General features: G+C 37.6%; 1 protein-coding gene across 1 annotated transcript; it reads right to left on the bottom strand.

The window, feature by feature from the left end:
• Positions 1 to 8308: 8308 nt before the first annotated feature.
• LOC107755555 (signal transducer and activator of transcription 5B-like) lies at positions 8309 to 22238 on the bottom strand. Its single transcript, XM_016572423.1, has 13 exons — positions 22159 to 22238; positions 21773 to 21860; positions 21014 to 21084; positions 20351 to 20438; positions 19540 to 19662; positions 19009 to 19101; positions 17938 to 18144; positions 14447 to 14541; positions 13517 to 13659; positions 13176 to 13331; positions 12039 to 12090; positions 11008 to 11112; positions 8309 to 8471 (listed from the first exon to the last, which is right to left on the bottom strand). The coding sequence occupies exons 1-13, from the start codon at positions 22236 to 22238 to the stop codon at positions 8348 to 8350; spliced, it is 1425 nt and encodes a 474-aa protein (XP_016427909.1). The 3' UTR covers positions 8309 to 8347.
• Positions 22239 to 22588: the final 350 nt, after the last annotated feature.

Here is a 22588-nt window from a genome sequence, read left to right as displayed (position 1 = left end):
ATTTCCTCCCTCCCTCTCTCTCACCCCTCGTCGCCGCTAGGAGAAAATAAAGCGCACAGATGGCGCTCGCGCCGTTTTCTGCCGGTGGGCGTCCGTAACTACCGAGATAATACAGGGTTATGAGGGCCAATTAGCTTCGCTCTGTCTCTTGATTGCCAGATGCCCTTTAAGCAATGATGGGAGGATTGTCAGTACGCGTTCAGTCACTTCGGTACTGTCCCTCCAGCATCTCTCTCACGCGTGACCTATCAAAGATGACTGAGGATGGTTGTGACTGGATTAAAGGCACATTTAGAGAGTCAGGTCGTGCCACTTGAATTGCAAACTATCCCATCTCACTTAAACGGAACCACAAAGCCATAAACACGAGCAGATTTACACAAACATGCTACTCTACAGCTTCCAGCATGCCTCGAAAAGAATGATAAACAAACAATGCCTCTGCCTGGGGTACACGTAAGTACACCATGAAATTATCCAGTAATTGCCCCTTTTAAAGAGGCAGCCAGAGATGTTTTGGCTTATAAAGAAATGCCTAATTGCATGGGAACATAAAGGACTACATAAAGTGTTGTATGACTATAATTTTAAAACTGTAAAATTATCACAGCCTTGTAAAGTCAATGGCAAACAGGACAATTGTATTGCACTTTCAAAGCTCAGATTTAATGGCACCTCAGCTATAATTTCTTTATTTATTAACATTTTTTTGTGTGTGTGTGTGTGTGTGTGTGTAAATTTCACATTGTTTTACAGTAAAATAATGAGATGTTAAATCTTTCAATTTTTACCATATATGGTAAGGTAACTTACAGTTTACCAATTAACAAGTTTTACTCTTGCATTTTTACAGTGCTGATATTTTAGTCTTGAGTGAATTTGAAGATAAATCCTTGAGTTCATACTGAAATTGTTTGATTGCAGACATCTGAGATTTTGTGACACTGTGGTTTTTTTTTTTTTTTACAGTATTTATTCTTGCATTATATATTGATTCATCCTCAGGACTCTGAAACACTGTGGACTTTCATTTGACATCTGCTGTTTTTACACAGAGGTAAAGATATTCTCTGTCCCCTAACCCTGAACCTGACCTTCACACAAACCTTTCTGCATTTCTACATTTCATTCAAAAATGATTTAATGAAAATCCCAGACCCAACACACTTCTGCACATATAGGCAACTGTGTGCTCACAGACAAAAAAAGAGGACAGACAGAAAGAGGGGAAATATTATACTGTCAATTACATCCTTCAGAAAAGCCAAATCACATTAGCTGGTGATGGCATGATAGAAATCATATGCTCCTCTGCCCGAGCAGCCATTACAGCATGATTCATCACTTCCAGACTGCAGCAATCAAACGCCGAGCCGGGGCATTAAGGCCAGACAAGAGCAATATAACTCAGAACAAGGTCATTAACAGCTGACCAGAGCGCCATTGGCACATACTCCTACAAAACTGTATGGCACGTGACATCAGCTTTCAGCATTCAGGAGATTTGGAGTTCTCCCGCTTTGGAAGATGATGCAAGGGTATCATTTATTTATTGTCAGACTAAGACATCGGGGTGATGGATGAGGAATTGCCTCAAGAACAAAAGCCCGTAATCAGTTGATGCCATCAAAACACTGCCTGGAATCCATTTCTGAGAAACTATTTTCTGGCCCGGATTTGACGTGGTGTTTCCTTTCACAATGAAGCCCTTTTGTTCTAATAAGGCTGAAAAATGCTTTGGTTTTATCCACTTTTTTCTTTCTCTAGTTCTGAATGAGGACAGCGGCCTTGTCATGACCCCAAACCGTCCTTGCAGATGACGCTCCACCCCCACGATCATGAGCAGTGCACTGATTCATTAGGCATTCTCTTGGAAATGCAGTGATTTATTGAATGGTGTGGTTGTCTTGGTGTGAGACTACTGAAGAAAGGTTGATGAAGGGAGAAAAACAGGAAGTTTATGACATATAGACAGACCTCCGTCCATTTCTGATGGGGCAAAAGTGAGAGAAACCATTTCCTAGAACAGATTTTTTTCCAGCAGGCCACAGTTTTCTCTGGAAGGACTTTATGAGCATAACTTTAGAAAGAGTAGAGAACATGTCGAGAGATCCATCAAAACTCACTGGAAGAGAGCAGGGTAATTGTAACAGTGCAGTTTTTACCAATTTATTTAGAAAATGTTTAGTCTAAACCTTTGAAATCTCACACATCTGACACATTAGCAGTGATTTCCTTGTTAATTAAATTTGCTGCACAGTCAGTTTGGATACAATTAAACTAGAAGTACAAGAAGGCCAAGGTTGCATTCATAAATACCTAAGCTGTGTAATTGTAGAGATGGTAGGTGATAAAAATAACATTTTGTTTTATTATGTCAGTAGTTGGCATGTGCACATACTATTTTATTAGTACAAAACAAAACCCTAGATATATCTTAGGTTAAAAGCACAGGCTTTAGTGGCACCAGACTATTTGTACACACACATCAAGCGAGGACGGCAAATTAAAGTCAGCATGAAATGAAAACTCATCCTATCTATTTTTTAAATGCATGCTATGGATCTTATAGTGAACAATTTATTTTACATTTTTGACCTCACAATGTTTAATCAAAATGCCATAACTGGATCTTCCAATGAAAACGGCAGACGGGTCACGTTCATCCTCTAAGTTCATCTGGAGTAAGTCCAAACAGCTAATGCATAGCACCAAGTTTCCACTACATTTGTGTTCCATCACAACTTCAATGTGGAAAATGCATGATGTACACAACAAATATACACTTTTTAAAGTGAAAACTAAAAATCTATATTCCTCATCATGCAACTGATACCAAATCAGGCCTAAACCAGATAGATTTGGAATGGGCAATTACTGCTTAAAATGCTGTCAAATTTAAATTATTCTTAACAAATGTAAACCATAAAATGAACAAATCACAACTTATATAAAAGTGCCTGTGCAATTGAAATGATCGTTTTTGATGGAGGAGGAGGCAAAAGGCTGAACTGTGCTGTCATACTGTACACCTGATATGGCCACACTTTCCATTATCACCAGGGTTGCCCTTTTTTTGGTTTTTTTTGCGCTATACAGCCCACTCAGCTCCAGTTCACACATTTGAGTGAGACAGATAGGAAACAACAGTGATAAAAAATTATCACTTTGATCTCTCTTTAGGCAAATAATATAGCCTATTAATTTCTTACATCAATAACATCCTGAGATTGGAAGTGTGCCATATTTCAATCTTCCACTGATTCATTGCAAAACATCTCAGCACAGACTCCACCCTGAACCCTCTGTGCACAACACTAAACATTTACATATGACAAAAAAAATCACTCAAAAAACCCATTTCACAGGCTACAACACTCTTAAAAAATAAAGGTGCTTAAAAGGTTCTTCACAGCGATGCCATAGAAGAACCATTTTTGGTTCCACAAAGAACCATTCAGTCAAAGAACCATCTCTTTCTTACCTTTTTATAATCTGAAGAACCTTCTTTCGCCACAAAGAACCTTTTGTGAAACAGAAAGGTTCTTCAGATGTTAAAGGTTCTTTATGGAAACATTTAGACAAAAAGGTTCTTCTATGGCATCATGAAGAGCCTTTATTTTTAATAGTGAACTACACTCAAATGAGTCATTTAAGTGTAAATGCACAACATAACTAGCCTATAATATTAATAAACGTTTTTTAAATATAATATTCATTTTAAAGTGAACAGTTATTTCGAGATTAAGGTAGAGGTTAAAAATTACAATCCGTACATTTATTTTAAAACCATTTTCTTGCAGTATTTTAATTGATCAAATCTAAGAACTGTACTGAAAAGCAAAAGTGTCAAAGAAAGCCAACTGTGTGTGCGTGTGTGTGAGAGAGAAAATAGTATTATTTCCTGTCAGTGTTTGATCACAGAATGAGGAATCGAAAGCAACACTGAAATTCTCACTGATCTGACATTGCACAAAATAACTCATCGGGGAGACGGCAGCACAAAGAAACACAATTCAATCACCCGAAGCTTCAACACTATGCAATATTTTACATTTAGATATGAATTAAGTTGAATAGGTACAAGAATATGTAATCAGTGCACTGCTAGTAGAGAAGAGACGCTGAACTGCTACAGTGAAAACAAAACCGAGAGCTGAAATTTACCAATCTTATCAATTCACTCACAAGTTGTGTTTCAGCGACATCTGGTGGTGAAAAAAACAATGACTTAATCTCGGTGACTAGAGGCAGACGGACAGTATATAAAAAATAAAATATTTCGGGAAAAAACTGTTATGGTAATTCCTTTTATGCATTATCCTTCTCTAAGCATACAGGTTCTCAAAAATAAATATGCTTGTGTTGTAAATTAAGTATTTATAATAAAGCGCGCAGCAGACTGTAGTCAAGCTCAGACATTGATTTTAATTTGATTATTTACCTACTCTGTGACAAGAAAATGAACAGGACTGAACATGCCAGGATGCAAATAAAGAGCTAAAGTTCGCCACTGAGTAAAGAGGGATTGAGAGTTAACATGAAGGGTGTGCATTTGAACATCACATAAGATTTCAGAGAATCTACTTCTAATACCTACTAATATTGATCAGATAGGCTAGGCCTACTGCTGTTTTCCCTAAAAAAAAAAAAAACCCACTAACTGGCCCTACTTTAAAAGATTAACATGATAGACAACGGAATTTAGAAACATAAGAAAAACGAAAGAAAAAAAAAACAATAATAAAAACAATAGTCTTCTTAATAAAACACGTTTTGTTGTTAATAAATTGCTTTTTTATAGAAGTTGAGGCTTAACAAAATCGTCCTCCCAAATGGAAACTATGCTAATTTAAAAATACGATTCATAAATTAAGTAGCCTAAATCCCATTTTGGGCCCACTTTTTCAGCCCATGTCAAACCCACATGGGCCCCACACACAAATGTTGGCTAGGATGCCTTTTAAATTCTGCAAATGCAAGTTGTTTTCTTTTAGAGTTATTATTTAGGTTAGTCTGTAGGCTGTTTATAGCCTATTTAGCTTGATATAAAATCAGTATGAGTCTAATCAGTTCAGATTATTTAGGCTAAAATCATAAAGATAGCGTAGGCTATACAAGGTGCTATTTTTAATGCAGATAATAAATACAAAATGTGTTTAGGTTTAGTGACACTGATTGTTTCAGAATGTCCTGCAAAGATTAAATCCAATGTATTTTCCGCTTCGACTGAATTTTGCGAGTCGCTGAATTTATTTGATTCTCAATAGGCCTACCTGTTGGTCAAAGGGCGGATCAGCGGACTCTGATCTATCTTATGGTTCATCTTTTGTTAGTGCAGTAGCTACCTGGCATACTGTTTTTCTATATATGGCTCTATTAAGCACAGGTTTCTGTCTCCAAGCAACAGATGAGCTCTTTCCTCAAGCAATATTCTCTTTGCAATTAGAGACATAACACATGTGCTCCTGCCTGGCGGTAAATTTCAGTAAATTGTTTTTTTTATAAATCATGAATGAAAGGATAACCATTTTCCTGAGAGGAATGATGGTTTGAGCTTATACGTCAATTGATTCGTTCTCTCGCTGCTGGTGCGGCTTCTCATCGGACTGGCATTCACCCATTTCGGCCAGAAGAGGGGGCAAGTTTACTTCATTTTAAGTTGTCGTCGGAAACACAAATGTTTTTGTGAGATATGTTGTGAATTACATAGGGAACAACAGGATCTTTACATTCTATACATTCACACTAACATTTAATCTAACTTATCATTCTGTCAGGACCACTATCGTCAAAGATAACTTACAATTAGCATATCTACTAAGGCCCCAACTCTTCCCAAGACCTAGCTGAGACAAACTTTGTGAGTTTTATGTCAAAAACAGATTATAAAAATGTTTTTATTGTTTATGTTTTTCTTTCTACATACACATGATTTTAATGCTGAAAGTGTGAGAGAATGGCTCAGATTTTGCAAAAATGACTGTGGTTGTTGCATGTTGATTCATGTTAACACTCTGCATCCATTCTTGCAGTGTGGCTCTGATGTGCCATCATGATACTTCACACCACTAAGGAAATGGGGAACATTTCACCTTCAAAATCAGGAAAACAGCTTTGAAAACCAGGGTTGTAATGTCTTTATAGATTTGCAGTCAATCAATATGATGTTTTCACTGACAGATTTTAACTTTTACATTTGGTCCCTTGAATTGTGTTGAATAATTTCTTCCATTCTAGCTGAAAACTAATTCACAGCTTGAAGAGTCCAACAACTGAAGCCCATAAAGGGAACTGTCTGTTTTTAGTTTATGAAGAAAAATAAACTCTTGTGTTTTCTCAGATACATTCTGTTAGGAAGAGTGGTTGCGAAGAGCACAATGACTTTGCTCTCAGTAATTTATTCAGAAACCATTTACAAAGGACCGGATAGAAAGACTACAAATGGTTTGTAATTTTTAAATTTCAAGGTGCACAAACTCCTAAAGGAAATCACACCAATTATAAACCCACGTTCACTCCATTCTCACAGCAAAGACAAAGTGCTCAGACCAATTGTGCTGGAGTCCAGATTATTAAAAAAAAAACTTTATTGTCAATTCAATTTTTCTTCTCTACTGCCAAACTACAAACATGGGACGAACACAAAACAGAGCAGAGCTGAACATGCCAACGCGCGCACACACACACACAAGCATTCACTCATACACACACCTTGAGAAACAGTCTAAACAACAACATGATAGATCAGTTTGAAAACAAAGACAATAAAAAAAGATGAAGAAAAATCACACAACTTCCTATGTGTCTCTGCCATGACAGAAAAATAGAGAGAGGAAAATAAATCAACATCCACTGCGAGGAACAAACCATCCTTTAAAAATGAATACAGGCATCTAAAAATGGGCATCATTAGTCAGGTTTGCAGGTTACACATACAGTAAGCACACAGGAAACGTCTCTTCGTGCTAACTTCACTGTTTGGCTTTTTCTTCCATGCGAAAGCTCAGCTGAAATCTGAAGTGAAGCTACAGAGGTGGCAGCGACCGAACCCTTTGTGCCGTTTGAGTACTGATTTCTGATCACTACATCAGGGCTTCTACCAACAATCAGACACAGTAAAATGCCATTTTGCACTACACAGAGGGCCGGAGCCATCTAGCGCCCTACAGTAATAAAATAGAAATATGTTAACAAAAAATACATTTCATATATATTGGATATAGGTACTTTCTTTTAATTGTGTCATTTTTATTTATATTTTATTATTACTATTATTTGTATTTTACATCAACTGTACGTCAATGTCCTGAGTGGCCAAGGCAGAGTATGCAGAGTACGAGAGAAACAAAGATGCAGGTTCGGTAACATGCAGAAATGCGAACCTATGGGATGGCCAGTTAAGAGAATACAAGGAGCAGCACATGTGTAACCATGACGACGGGATCTCGTTTTGTTCCGAGAGGAAAGCGTGAGAACAGATGAGGTCATCACCTGTTGCACTGGAGAGAGACAGACAGAGAGCGAGAGACGGCCTGTGTAGTGTAGCGTGAGCCCAGACGCTCAGCGGACCTCTCTCTGCCCAATGTGTTTCCATCGCTTTACGCGGGACGGATGCGAGCGGGCGCATGTGTGTTTCTCATGTGTGCCTCAGTCTCGGTGATGTGAGTGACAGGTTGTGTGCTGCTGGTTTGGATGCGGATGTAACTTGTGTTCACGGTTCAGATTAAACACAGACGTAGATGTAGCTGCACCGAATGTTAACAGCCTTGCAACCTAAACACTCTTTAGTGTACAGAAGCGTTACATTGCAATCGCCATATGGTAACAATAATGTCATAGTCTGCAAGAAAGCATTCGTTTAAGAGTGCAAAGGATAATATGCATTTACTTCAGATGCAGTAGATATCTGAACACCCTGGAAATAAAATGACAACCATAAAACAGTTTGAAAAACATAAAAATGTTCCTTACAGTAGTTTATCTCGGCTTAAGGGTTTCACAGATTCGTTCTGCGAAAAGTCATTAAAAAAAAAACAAAAAAAACACCTCACGCACAAATGAAAATAGATAACATGCATCTCTCTCTCTCTTTTTTTCTACAATACTGTTTGGTGGTATTTAATTAGAGGAAGGCTCATAGTATTTTTTTCTTCTTCCATTAGCTCCTTTCTCTTCTACAGAAACAAGGGATGGGGGAAAGAGAAAGAGGTGTGATGACGGAGAAAAAGAAGTCGAGAAGACCCACACTGAGAAACAAATGGGGAAAATACACTAAGAGTAGAAGGAGAAAAATGTATTTTAAAAAAAAAACATTGTTTAGGGAGAGAAGTCATAGGTCAAGAGGTCATGACTGCTGGCCGCTCCACTGGCCCTCCATTGGTCGACGGAGCAGTTCCTCTACATGCCTCGCTACATCCATGGTGTCGTCCAGATCGAAATCGCCATCAGCGTCCAACATAGGGTCTCCACTGAGAGAGAGATCGAGTTACATTGAATAGTTTGAAAACAATAATCTTGATAATTCATATCCAATTACATCAATTCCATAGTATATACAGCACATTTTAGAGGGTTGTTTACTATAAAAGCTGTTATTATATATACAGTGAAATCAACAGATATTTTCTATGTTTATTTGAAGGAGAAAGCTGCAGAATTGATTTAAAGGGATAGTTTACTCAAAAATGAAAAGACCTTCATTCATCTTCAGAACACAAATTAAGATATTTTGAATGAAATGCGAGAACTCTCTGACTCTCCATAGACAGCAATGCAACTGACATGTTCAAGGCCCAGAAAGGTAGTAAGGACATTGTTAAAATAGTCCATGTGACATCAGGGGTTCAACCGTAATTTTACGAAGCTACGAGAATACTTTTTGTGAGCAAAGAAATACCTGCTTCGTAAAATTACAGTTGAACCACTGATGTCACATGGACTATTTTAACAATGTCCTTACTACCTTTCTGGGCCTTGAACATGTCAGTTGCGTTGCTGTCTATGCAGGGTCAGAAAGCTCTCAGATTTGATAAAAAAAAAATCTTAATTTAATATCTAAATAAGGTCTTACGCGTTTAGAACGTCATGAGGATGAGTAATTATTGACAGAATTTTCATTTTTGGGTGAACTATCCCTTTAAGCATGGTAAAAAAGTGATAAACATATTGTCACACCCCTGGACTGTTTTTGTTGTGTTTTCATCCCTCATGTGCTCCGTGACCTAGTTTTCCCTAATGTTTGATTGTGTCATTTGGTTCAGGTGTGTCTTATTAATTGTCCTCGTCATCCCATGTATTTAAGTCCTAGTCTGTGTTTGTCCGGTCTACTACATTCCTACGTGTGCTCCTGCCTGTTCTGTCCTGGATTTACCCTTGTGTGGATTTATTAAAGACAGTTTGCATTGCTTATCATCTTCCTTGTGCTTTTCATTCCACTGTAGTGTGAAAGAAGACCGGAACTAGAAGTGAAAGTAACGCGGCGTGTTTCCCTGCGTTTTGTTTTTGTTTGTAAAGTTTTTCTTTTGTGTTATTATGGTCGACCCAGAGCCCAGCCTACCACCACCCTGCTTCGCGGAGCTACAGTATGAGCCCACCGCTGACGGAGAGCCAGAACCCGCTGCGACCGACGAGCCGAGGAGAGCGACAGAGCTGAGGATCGCCTCAGAGCCAGAGCCTCAATCGATGTCAGTCCAGGTGCGCGTACCGACTGTTAGACACGCAACGGTGGAAGTGTCAGTAGGGATCGAGGGCACAGAGGATTGCCCCGCCCACCGCTAGGGGTGAGCTGAGGTTGCGCCCCGAGGATATGCCTTGTCTTCCCCCGCCATTATCATCTGTCTGTCCCGTCAAGACCACAGAGGTTGTGATTGAATCTTCTGTCAGTCCTGAATCAACCGGGAGTTCGTATTTGAACTGTCTGTCTTGCCTTGAACTGTCTGTCAGTCTGGAAATATTTGTCTGCCCTGAACTATCTGCCTGTACTATAACAACCACGGTGGTCGTTCCCTTGTCACTGGCGCTCACGGTGCTGGAAGTGGCCTTATGGTGTGTGTGGGCAGCACACACCGTGTCAAATCCTCCTGAGCATTCTGAACTCCCGCCCAGCCTCCCTCTCCCACCTCCTCTGTATCAGTCCTCACCATCGCCTCCGCTGTCTCCTGGCAGCCCCTCAGCTCACCATCCGTGCGGTGGGATCGCCGCGGGTCTGCCAGTCTCCATCAGCGTCGTGGCTGGAGGATCCTTTGTCTCCGCCTCCAGCCTCTGAGTCCCAGACTCCGCCTCGGCCCTTCGACCCAGCGGCTCCACCATGGCTCCTAGCTCCCTCCAGCTCAGCCTTGGTCTGTAGTCGACCATCCGCCACCTCGGGACTCCACTCCTATGGCTACACCTCGTCCCTCCGTCCCTCCTGCTCCGTCAGGCTCCTCCTTCCCTCCGGCTCCACCTCGGTCCTCTGTCGCTCCCGCTCCACCGCGGCCTCCCAGATCCCTGCCTCCGCCTCAGTCGCCGGAGCCATCTGCTCCGCCTTGGCCCTCCGGATCCTCCCCGTCGCCCTGGATCTTCGGCTCTCCATCTCCGCTTTGGGCTTCACCACCACCTGTCCGGTCTACTATGTCCCTACGTGTGCTCCTGCCTGTTCTGTCCTAGATTTACCCTTGTGTGGATTTATTAAAGACTGTTTGCATTGCTCATCATCTTCCTCGTGTGTTTCATTCCACCGTAGCGTGACACATATACTGGGAATCATATTCAAATTACTTAAATAATAAAAATGTTGTGCTTTTTGTAATTTTTATATGTAGCTTACATTTTTATTCTTACATTTCAATTTTAGAAATATTACTACTTCAACTTATTTTATTTGTGTTATTTGCCAAAGCAGCATTTCTAATTGTCTAATATTTCTATTTCATTTTATTTCAATTAACGAAAATGATTTTGATTAGTTTTGGTTTTAGTTAATAACAACCCTGATGCAGAAACATACAGGCAGACAGAAACACTCACATGGGAGGATAGAGTCCATAAGCATGTGGTTGATTGACAGCTGGAGATGCCGCATGGTCCATGTAGGTGGGGTTTGCTGCAGGGTCTGGGTTAGGTGTCGTAAACCTGCATGAACACAGACGCACACATAAATCGTTTAAATTTAACATCATTAGTGTTATTTTAGTATTATTTATATTCTGTTACAGTATTTAATCTTATTTTTAATTAGCTTTTATTTTTATCTTTTTCATTTTTATATTATACTTTTGTCATTTTGATTAGTTATTTTTTAATATTTAGTTTTAATTTATTTTTATTTGAGTTAAATGTAATTTTAGTAATTTTAGTCTTTCGACTTCAACATTTTCTTTTTTTTTTCTTTTTTCTTTTTACATTTATAAGGTTTTAAGTATACATTTTTCATCTAATATTGAGGAATGAGTTTGAATCCAGTCTGATATATATTAATTGATACAGCTTCCCGTAACAGCTCCTGTCATTCTTCTATTCTCTCTCCCTCAATAAAATATCAGAAAGCTTCAAAAATAACTAACAAAAGCTCATTCATTCTGTTCAGCTCTAGTTCACAGCTTGTTACTACTCTACACACTCTAGCAGGTGCTAGCGGTCAGAGCTCTTGCTAACCCTCAAAATGAAGAGCTAAATTGATAATCGCTCCCTCAGAATGCTGATGAGAAGAACTGAATTATCTGAGTCTGATGGTGTACGATTCCCTGCTGAGTTTGACCGAAGTGGAAGGCTCACTAACAAGACCAATGGGGTCGTCCACCTATGGATAAATAATGCTGCTAATGAGGCTAACAAAGCTAAGTATATGCTGAGGAGTGGAACGAGAGTCTCAAGTATCCATGGCAACCAATAACTGCCCACAGAGCTAGGCCAGCACTAATATGCTAGTGTGCAATTAGGTTTACCGCTTGGAGTTAACAAGTTAGCTCTTGAATGTCAGAGATGTGAAGACCTGTACTGAGAGGTCAGAAAAAAACACACAGAGACAGAAGTGTGTGTGTGTGTGTGTGTGTACTTACTCTGGCACTACTTGTTTGATCTGTGGTTTGACGTATCCGTCCACAGCTTTAGCTGGAGAGGAGGGAAATATAAACAGATTATTCCTAAACCATAACATAACACTGGCTCACACTGTGTGTGAATGAGAACACACACAGACAAACACAAACACACTAGATTAGCCAGAGTGTTACACTCTCATTTAAACACAATGACATAAACACACACAGGCTAGCAATGTACATATAATGATTTTTACAGGCTATAAAAAAATAAGCAACATTGTGCATACTGTGATGATTTTAATGTGCTTTTAATACGACAATTATTTTCCTAAGGATGGTGTCGTTATACTACTTTCACAATCCTGCCTTGTGTCGTCACTTGTGAGTATACAGGTGCAAAAACAGATGTTTTACAGTGTCCCTGATTTCAAAGTAGACGGTAAGTTTAATTCATTTTCATGAATCGGTTCATTTTGTTCTTTTAAGTAAATCATTTAGAAACTTTTAACTCTCTTAGATTTCAAAAATCCTTTAATGTTTAATGTAATATTTGTGCATATAAATCATTTTGAATACATATTTCAAGAAATAAATAAGTACATACACTACCATTCAAAAGTTTGGGCTTGCAAAAAATGTTTCAGTTTTTGAAATATGTCAAGGCTCACCAAGGCTGTATTTATTTGATCAAAAATACAGTAAAAACAGCAATAATTTATGATATTATTACAATTTAAAATAACTTTTTTCTGTTTTAATATATTATAAAATGTAATTCATTCCTGTGATGCAAAGCTGAATTTTCAGCATTACTCCAGTCTTCAGTGTCACATGATTCTTCAGAAATCATTATAATATGATGTGTACTCAAAATATCATCTTTTTTATTCATTTTGAAAACAGCTGTGCTGCTGAATATTTTTGTGGAAACTGTGATTTTCATGATTCTTTGATGAATAAAAGTTCAAAACTCATTTATAGACATTTTTAACATACTTGAAATAAAAATCTTTCATAACATTACAATTATCTTTACTGTCACAAAAAATAAATAACAATTCTGACCCCAAAACCTTTGAATGATAGTTTGTGTGTATGTATATAATGTCAAAAAAGATGAATAATATGTAGATAATTAGAGATCAAGCTTACACAGCGGAGGGGTGTAGTATTTGGAGAAGACCTCGTCTTTGGGCCGGTCAGGATAGAGGAACAGGAGATGATTCAGGTCGCTGATGCGATCTGCCAAGGAGCGGATAGAGAAGTCTTTGGTTGTGTATGGCATGAGGTTCCACACCATCCTTTCTCCTATGAAGAACACAAATACACACAGACGTTTTGAACTAGTTTTAAGAGCATTTAAAGCCACTGTAAGTGATTTGTTTTGAAATACCATGTATAAGATGTTCCTATTATACATTAATATTATATAGTACAACTACGTCAGGTTTGTGTTAAGGAATGGCAGTGAAGGAGCCAAGCAATGGTTCTACCTGCTTTGTTAGGGTTCTCTGCTACCCAGGCTATAGTGATGCCGCCAATTTCCGAGTCACTGAAGCGCAACAGGAAGGTTCCGTTGGGTTTGGACATCAGCATGTCCTGAGCTTGCTGTTTATTCACAAAGCCAAGAATCGCCCTGAGACATACAAGCACACGAACACAAACATGAATTCATTAAAGGATGTTTACACTCACAAAAACAGAGAGACTGTTATCTTCTGTGTACTGTTCAGTTTCATCATGATTTGTATACAAAGGATTACAAGATATTGATAAACTGGGGGTTGAATGAGAAAAAGATAAGCAAAAAAACTAAAGCGAGGTCTCTCTGATCTTACTCCTGTGTTAATCCATCCGTGGTTTAATGCCTTAATGTATAGTCTTAACCAGCACTATCTCTCAATCAGCCAGTTGCCATGGCAAAGAAACACTTCATAATGAAGATACCCATTTTATACCACTCAACCAGATTTAAGAATGTAATTCATTATGTCTAACATTTTCCAGCAGAGTGGCCAGGTGAAATTTACCAAAACTATCAGAAGTGTCCATGATTTTTGACCCAATTTCTTTTCAGAAATAAATAAATGTTAAATTTTTCTTGTCTGTTAATTATGTGCATTTTCCATTTAAAGTCACATACGAACAAACGTCACTGTCATTTCTTTGTGAAATTCCCCCTGCTGGGTCATGCGGCATAACCGGCAGCGCTCTCAGCTGAAAGTGAGAGATGTCATTGTTATGTGAGGGCAGACAGGAGCAACGTCTCTTACTCTATTTCTTTCTGTTCGTTCAATGACTGAGCAGCAACAAAGTGATTTTTTTTTAGCTTTTACACATGGATGAATTTTTATCTTTAACATTAAATCTGTAGGAGTGTGATGTTTCTATTTGTTTGTGTTCTCACTGAGGTCAGGTCTTACCCATCATTCCAGTGAGGCTTCAGGTGTTTTTTAGTAAGCTCCATCACACCATCAAACCACTGCCAAAAAGTGAAGTTCCTGCCTGGTAAACTCTCCTACAATGACAACAAACAAATCAGGTTTAAAAGACTAACATGCACAGTAAATATAATGATGCTAAATAAATGATGCTGGGGGAAAAAAAAACAACCAAAGATTTACCTAAATTTGTATTCTGTAAGTTCTAAAAACATACAGTACAATAGAAACAAAACTGAACCATCTCAATGCAGCTTTTCTATTACAAAATACTAATAAAAACTTTTATTTTTAAATAAAGTTATTTTTTTATGTGGTTCAGTTAATTTAGACCTTTTCCCAGTAGGCACTGACAAGGGCATGAAAAGATAATATGGCTTCATTTACATTTACAACTTTATCCCTCCTCTCCAGCTAAAGCTGTGGACGGATACGTCAAACCACAGATCAAACAAGTAGTGCCAGAGTAAGCACACACACACACACACACACACACACACTCACTTCTGTCTCTGTGTGTTTTTCTGACCTCTCAGTACAGGTCTTCACATCTCTGACATTCAATAGCTAACCTGTTAACTACAAAATTGCTATTGCTGATTTTGTTGTCATATTTAGTAACTTGAGAAATGTGATATAAAAAGGGAACACTTTGTATAGAGCTGATACAGTCACACTTTATTTTAAGGTCCAATTCTCGCTATTAACAAACCATTAACTATGACTTTTACCTCAATAAACATCTAATTTGCTGCTTATTAATAGTTACTAAGGTAGTTGTTAAGTTTAGATTAGGGATGTATAATATGATAATGCAACATTTTTATGGGATAGTTCACCCAAATATCAAAATGTCATCATTTATACTTTATATATATTATTATATAATAATAATATATTAAGATACTTTGAGAAATGTTTTTTTTTTCTCCATATAAAGAAAGTCAGTGGTCACTATAACAGTTTGGTTAGCAATATTCTTCACATATCTTCATGTTGCACAGAAGAATGAAACACAAGTTTGGAACAACATGAGGGTGAGTAAATAATCAGAGAATTGTCAATTTCTTCATCCCCTTAAGTTCACTTACAATATTTACCTAAATAGATTAACTTTTTATACAGTGTGTGTAAAGAAAGTGTTAAATAAGCCTTAGTAGCACGTCTTAGACTAAAACATCATCAAAGCATGTTTGAAGCTTGTTTCCTCACAGACGTTTTAACAGTTATGGAAAATAAAGCATGATGAAAGTATGAAAAAAACTATCTGCTGAATTCCTGGTACGTTTTCCTCGCAAGTGATGCATTCATTGGAAATAGACATGGAGTTGACATGAATCAGACAGTAAACAGCTAGACGTGTGTGTGGGGGTAAAGGGAACATTCGGGGCTTAAGAAACACAGGCATGACTGCCTGAACGAGAGCATGATCCACTGCCTCATGTTCATTCTGTTTTTAATCAGTGATTCACAAGCAAAGTCACATTAGTTAGGAGTGAAGACAGGAAGCGTTCATCTTCATCTCTTTCACTTTAATCACTCTATTTCTTAGAACACAATGTCCTATGTCCTGACCGTTTCAACAGTTAGCATGGCAGATCACAAACACACGGATGTCTCTTGAACATGTACAATCGGGTTCAAATTCGGAATTTAGGATTTAATTTAGACATGGAAATAAATAGTCAAGTCACATTTATTTACATAGTATTGTATACAATACAGATTGTTTCAAAGTAGCTTTAGAAAAGCAGGAAAATAAGAGTCTTAATGCTGCAAAATTAATCCGTTTTGAAAAAAAAAAGATTTCAGTTGTAAAGCAGTTATAATTTCAATTCACTGAACTAAATTCAGCTATTTAGTTCTGTATTTATTTATTTGATTTATTTCAATAACAGTGTCAGTGTTGCAAAGTTAATCAATTATTTTGAGAATCAGCAAGTTTATATACTGTATAATTCATATATACTTTTCTATTTAACTTTTGACTCAAATTGTTCCTATAAAAGTATAATCATTTAATCATATCAAAGCTGATCATAAATTGTAATCAATTCATCTTGTGTTTAATGCAAATTTCCACATGCATTTCCACATGTGTTCACGGACTTTTGCATCCCACTGTATGAAAGCATCAAATCATTAGCGTGTTTTCAAGATAACTTTGTATTTGTGCAATTGTGTGCATATGTGAGTATTGTATCAGTGACTAAATAAACAAAGCCATAAACACAAACGATGCCTGAATTCCAAAGGCCTTCGTTGGGAACACTGCCCGCTCAATGTAGCAGATCAGCAAAGGGCCGTTTCAAAGGCAGCCACAGCCTTAGGCCTGCCTGCCTGCACATCAAAAGCTCTCAGATCAAACCTCACTTCCTGAATAACCATTAACTATTGCAATGGACGAGAAGCAATGTTGATCAGATCAGCTAACATTCTGCCCCAGGTTGATGGATTGCCACTTAAAATAAAGAAACAAAGTCAGAACGAGGAGACACTAGTTTGGGATTAAACCATCTATTAGAACGTCGCTCGATAACGGTGGTGCTTTTGGGTAACAAACAGCAGGTCACAGTCACAGTCAGAATTTTTACAAAATAATAGGCCATACTGCTTTCAGCTTAATCAAAGCGCATGTACAGCTGTCAAAACCACGATTTTATGAGTAATACTGAAGTACAAAACTAATTATATTCAATACCGAGTGCAACTGAATGCAGGGATCTTGATTTGCGACAGCATGGAATGTGTCATTATGACTGATATTTTATTTTAAAACCGTAACTTACATTTCAAATCCAGTATTGGCAGTTACTTTGCCTATTTATGTTTCAACATTGAAAACAGTTTCAAAAGTTTGGGATCTGTAAGATATTTTGAAGGACACATTAAAGGGATAGTTCACCCAACAACAAAATCATTAATTACTCAGCCTCATGTCGTTCCAAACTGAAGAACACACACAATAATAAGCAGAACAAATTTTTTCAATATTGATAATAATAAGAAATGTTTCTTCAGCAGCAAATCAGCATATTAGAATGATTTCTGAAGATCATCTGACACTGAAGACATGAGTAATGATGCTGAAAATTCAGCTTTACTGCCATCACAGGAATAAATTACATTTTAAAACATATTAAAATAAAAAACAGCTATTTTAAAATGTAAAACTACTTCACAATATTACTGTTTTACTGTATTTTTGATCAAATAAATGCAGCCTTGGTGAGACTTACTTAAACAAAAATCTCACCCAAAACTTTTGAACAGTAGTGTCTCTGTGTGTGTTTGTGTATAAAGAACTATCTAGTCAAAGAAAACACTAAAATAAGTGGACAAAACATCCTAAAAACTAATTGACTGTTGGTTTATGGGGGTCAAATAGCAAATAGATTGTACAGAGGAGTTTTGACCTGCTAAACACAGTCATTTAGTTCAGTACAGTGGTTGAGTGTGAGTAGCGTATTTACCCTGTTAAACTGCGACCAGGTCATGGTCATGTTGCGGTAGTCCTCCGGGTTGACGCTGGAGCTGCTGAAGGCTTTCTGAGCAAGAAAGACGAGATTCTCCTCAGACAGACCTCGATTTGATTGCACCTCGGCCTTGTACTTCATATTCAGAGCCTCACACAACTGCGGCCACAACACCTTGTCGGGCACAATAAAAGGCACCCGTCCCTGAGAGAGAACAAGAAAATGAGTACATTATCATACATTCTTTTTTAACCTTTTATAGTTAGAAAGTGTCTCATTAGGCAGGTTCTCAGTGGGTCACAATCACTTTGGTTTTAAGGTTGTGTTTTTAGGAAAGCAACAGCGTAGAGGGATATATTACATCAACTCCTTCACTCGTCACATCCTGCTTGATTTGCATAAATATCTAACATATTCTGTATACTGCTGCCTTGAAGAAAACCATATTGGTAACTCATGATGATCTGATATTTTACACAAACCCTGCAAATCCTGTATGGACTTATATGGACTACTTATATAATGCTTTTATTGTTATTCTCTCACTTCTCCATTTGTGTTCCAGGATAGAAAAAAGTACTGGTTTGAAATGACGTGAGGGTGAGTAATGACAGGATTTAAATTTATGGATGCACTGTTCCTTTAAAGAGAATAAGGGTAGAGTATGTAGAGTAAAGGGATATGAGTCATATGCCACCAGCCATCCAATCAACACCCACGCTATGAAACATGACAGGTTTGTTGAGGGGAGTTTGAGATCCTGGTGAGTGGGAGAGAAATTACATTATGTATGGTTGGGAGAATGAGTCTTGCGTGTTGTCAAGGCAGGGCCGAACTTTGTGATGTTTAACATAGTTAAGTTATAGGACCTTTATTTATTGCCACATGACCTTGGAAATTGTTTCCATGACTTTCATGTGATATCGCTATACAATGGCCTCATGATCTTATTGCAGGCACAACCGACCTGGTATTAAGTACTTTTGCTCAAGGGCACAGTAATGATGGCCTGAACTTTAACCTCTACACCTTCCACCCAAAAGATGCACTGATGTTTCAGTAACTCACCGGTTCAGCAAATGCATTATCCCACAGAACGGTAGCCGTGGCATTGTTGTCTTGACTTCCATGGACAATTACCACCACAGGCAAAGAGAGAGTCTGGGGGGAAAAATTAGTGGATGAGAAAAATGAATGAAACAAATTGTAAATTACTTTATTATATATTATGGTGCTCTTGAGCACAGAATGATTTCTGAAGGATCATGTGACACTGAAGAATGGAGTAATGATGCTGAAAATTCAGCTTTAGAATCACAGAAATAAATGGCATTTTAAAATATATGAGTTATTTTAAATTGCACTACACCAAACACTGAACAGTAATGTACAGCACTAATATAAAAACCATAATTGTTTGCTTTTTACGGCAAAATCTACTAAATCATTCATTTTGACTGAATGAACTGAAATGTAACACTGGCCCTAATTTTACACAGTCATTAATGCATGGATCGTTGAAATTGAACTGTTATAATTTTGCTGCATTGCTTTAAGTGGTTCCTGACAGATAACGTTTACTAATGGTGATTTGCTCACCTTAACCTGAAATACCAGCTCATTTCCCCCAACACTGAACTGTGATTCAAACAAAATGGTAAACTTCTCCTCTGTAACAGACTCCGCCCCTCGACGGTCTGAACGCCTGATCCGCTTCAGAGACTACAGGACACATGAGAAAGAATAGAGAAAAATAGATATGTACTTTATTATAAGCAGTTACATTTATTTATCACGAGTCACTATCACATAAAACACCTCCAAAAAAGTACTCAAGCAACATTTACAAATGTCCTTCACTGCATAAAAAAAATAGGACTGTAAAATTAGATAAATTATCTAACCAAGTGTTAAATTATCTTAACCAAAAGCATAAGCACTTTTGAATTTTTAATTTGGACTTCATTTTGATTATAAAATATAATATACTGCACAAATTAAGGCAGGATCATTTGGAGACTTTCTGGTTGATAAATGCACAGAAATGTAATTATTTTCTTAAAAGAAACATTAGTGCTGAGATACTACTTGGTTTGATATTTTGCTCATAAATTGCTACCCTGTACAGCCTATTATATCATATCTATCTAAAGGTTCAATAAGCTGTTCTATTTTTATGAGTACTGATTTATACGACAGGCTTTACAGGGTCATGTGTTGCTTAACTGAATTCATTGTTGATGCATACTCGAGAATAGAGCTCTGTTCTCTAAGAAGGTACAGAGTAAATTATGAATGAACTTAAATGGTGGCTGACAGTGTACTTAGAAATCCCTTCAGTCAAGTTCACACACTCATCTTATAGGAGTTTTCTCTAAAGTCAGACTTTAGACGGCCACACTGCACTCACCATGTTTCTAAAGTGTGCACTGAGAGTGCCTGTGGTCTGGTGGTACTCCATCACACAGTTGTTATTCAAGATCTCACCACTGCTGTCACTGTTAGACAGACACATACAAACACAGAGAATATTATTCTGCATAGTCGTACAAAAGGTGATGGGGGTGTGAATCGCCACTGGTTTCACAATTCGATTCGATTACGATTATCAAGTCAACGATTTTGTAAATTACTTTATTATATATTATGGTGCTCTTGAGCACAGAATGATTTCTGAAGGATCATGTGACACTGAAGAATGGAGTAATGATGCTGAAAATTCAGCTTTAGAATCACAGAAATAAATGGCATTTTAAAATATATGAGTTATTTTAAATTGCACTACACCAAACACTGAACAGTAATGTACAGCACTAATATAAAAAAACATAATTGTTTGCTTTTTACAGCAAAAAAATCTACTAAATCATTCATTTTGACTGAATGAACTGAAATGTAACACTGGCCCTAATTTTACACAGTCATTAATGCATGGATCGTTGAAATTGAACTGTTATAATTTTGCTGCATTGCTTTAAGTGGTTCCTGACAGATAACGTTTACTAATGGTGATTTGCTCACCTTAACCTGAAATACCAGCTCATTTCCCCCAACACTGAACTGTGATTCAAACAAAATGGTAAACTTCTCCTCTGTAACAGACTCCGCCCCTCGACGGTCTGAACGCCTGATCCGCTTCAGAGACTACAGGACACATGAGAAAGAATAGAGAAAAATAGATATGTACTTTATTATAAGCAGTTACATTTATTTATCACGAGTCACTATCACATAAAACACCCCAAAAAAAGTACTCAAGCAACATTTACAAATGTCCTTCACTGCATAAAAAAAATAGGACTGTAAAATTAGATAAATTATCTAACCAAGTGTTAAATTATCTTAACCAAAAGCATAAGCACTTTTGAATTTTTAATTTGGACTTCATTTTGATTATAAAATATAATATACTGCACAAATTAAGGCAGGATCATTTGGAGACTTTCTGGTTGATAAATGCACAGAAATGTAATTATTTTCTTAAAAGAAACATTAGTGCTGAGATACTACTTGGTTTGATATTTTGCTCATAAATTGCTACCCTGTACAGCCTATTATATCATATCTATCTAAAGGTTCAATAAGCTGTTCTATTTTTATGAGTACTGATTTATATGACAGGCTTTACAGGGTCATGTGTTGCTTAACTGAATTCATTGTTGATGCATACTCGAGAATAGAGCTCTGTTCTCTAAGAAGGTACAGAGTAAATTATGAATGAACTTAAATGGTGGCTGACAGTGTACTTATAAATCCCTTCAGTCAAGTTCACACACTCATCTTATAGGAGTTTTCTCTAAAGTCAGACTTTAGACGGCCACACTGCACTCACCATGTTTCTAAAGTGTGCACTGAGAGTGCCTGTGGTCTGGTGGTACTCCATCACACAGTTGTTATTCAAGATCTCACCACTGCTGTCACTGTTAGACAGACACATACAAATACAGAAAACATTATTCTGCATATAGTCGTACAAAAAAATGGAGATGAACATTTGAACCAAGATCTAGGTTAATTAAATGACAAAGTCAGGTCAAAATTGGGTTTGTGCATAAAAATTGTGCGTTAGTAAATACAGTAGGATGATGTATCAGGGGGCTTCTGATGAAACATGCTTTGTTTTAGCAGCTCCGGGCGGGCGCATTAGGCCAGTTCACAGTGAGTCATCAACAACACCCAGAGGAGTTACTAAATACAATGTGTTGTGTTTCTGCTCACTTTCTGGTGTTTTCGTTCTTGAGCAGGGCCTTGGCCTGTTGTTCGCTGATGATGGTGGCTTTGACCTGCGGTGGGTTCATGTGCACGTTCAGTTTGCCACCTACCAGCAAACGCACTGTTGCCGCAAATTTAGTTTGTGTTTTCAGCACCTGAGGAGGCTGCTTTTCGATGATGAAGGTACTGCAGACAAAACACACACACACACACACACACACACACGTATTTACTGTACATCCATATCCATAAAACATACTGTATATCTAAATAAATAAAAAAAAACATGTGCATTACCGTACTAAGTTTGGGGTCCGTTTTTTGAAAGAAATCAATACCTTTATTCATCGAGGATGCATTAAATTGATCAAAAGTGACATTACCCAAAGTCATTTACTCAACTGTTTTCAACATTGATTAAAAAATACCCAAGTTT

This window comes from Sinocyclocheilus rhinocerous, unplaced genomic scaffold (assembly GCF_001515625.1).
Source record: "Sinocyclocheilus rhinocerous isolate Xijiao unplaced genomic scaffold, SAMN03320098_v1.1 scaffold2849, whole genome shotgun sequence".
NCBI classification, from domain to species: Eukaryota; Metazoa; Chordata; class Actinopteri; order Cypriniformes; family Cyprinidae; genus Sinocyclocheilus; species Sinocyclocheilus rhinocerous.
Note: the sequence above shows the minus strand (reverse complement) of the source record. Positions and strands in the feature narration are given on the sequence as shown.

Bases quoted from the DNA above. Each gene is read 5' to 3' on its own strand.
- LOC107755555 (XM_016572423.1), bottom strand. From the start codon at position 22,238: ATGAACCCACCGCAGGTCAAAGCCACCATCATCAGCGAACAACAGGCC. The intron at 21,085-21,772 runs GTGAGTGCAGTG...TGTGTCCTGTAG, and splicing joins GTGCACACTTTAGAAACATG to TCTCTGAAGCGGATCAGGCG. The intron at 13,332-13,516 runs GTAGAACCATTG...TGTTCTTCATAG, and splicing joins AGAGAACCCTAACAAAGCAG to GAGAAAGGATGGTGTGGAAC.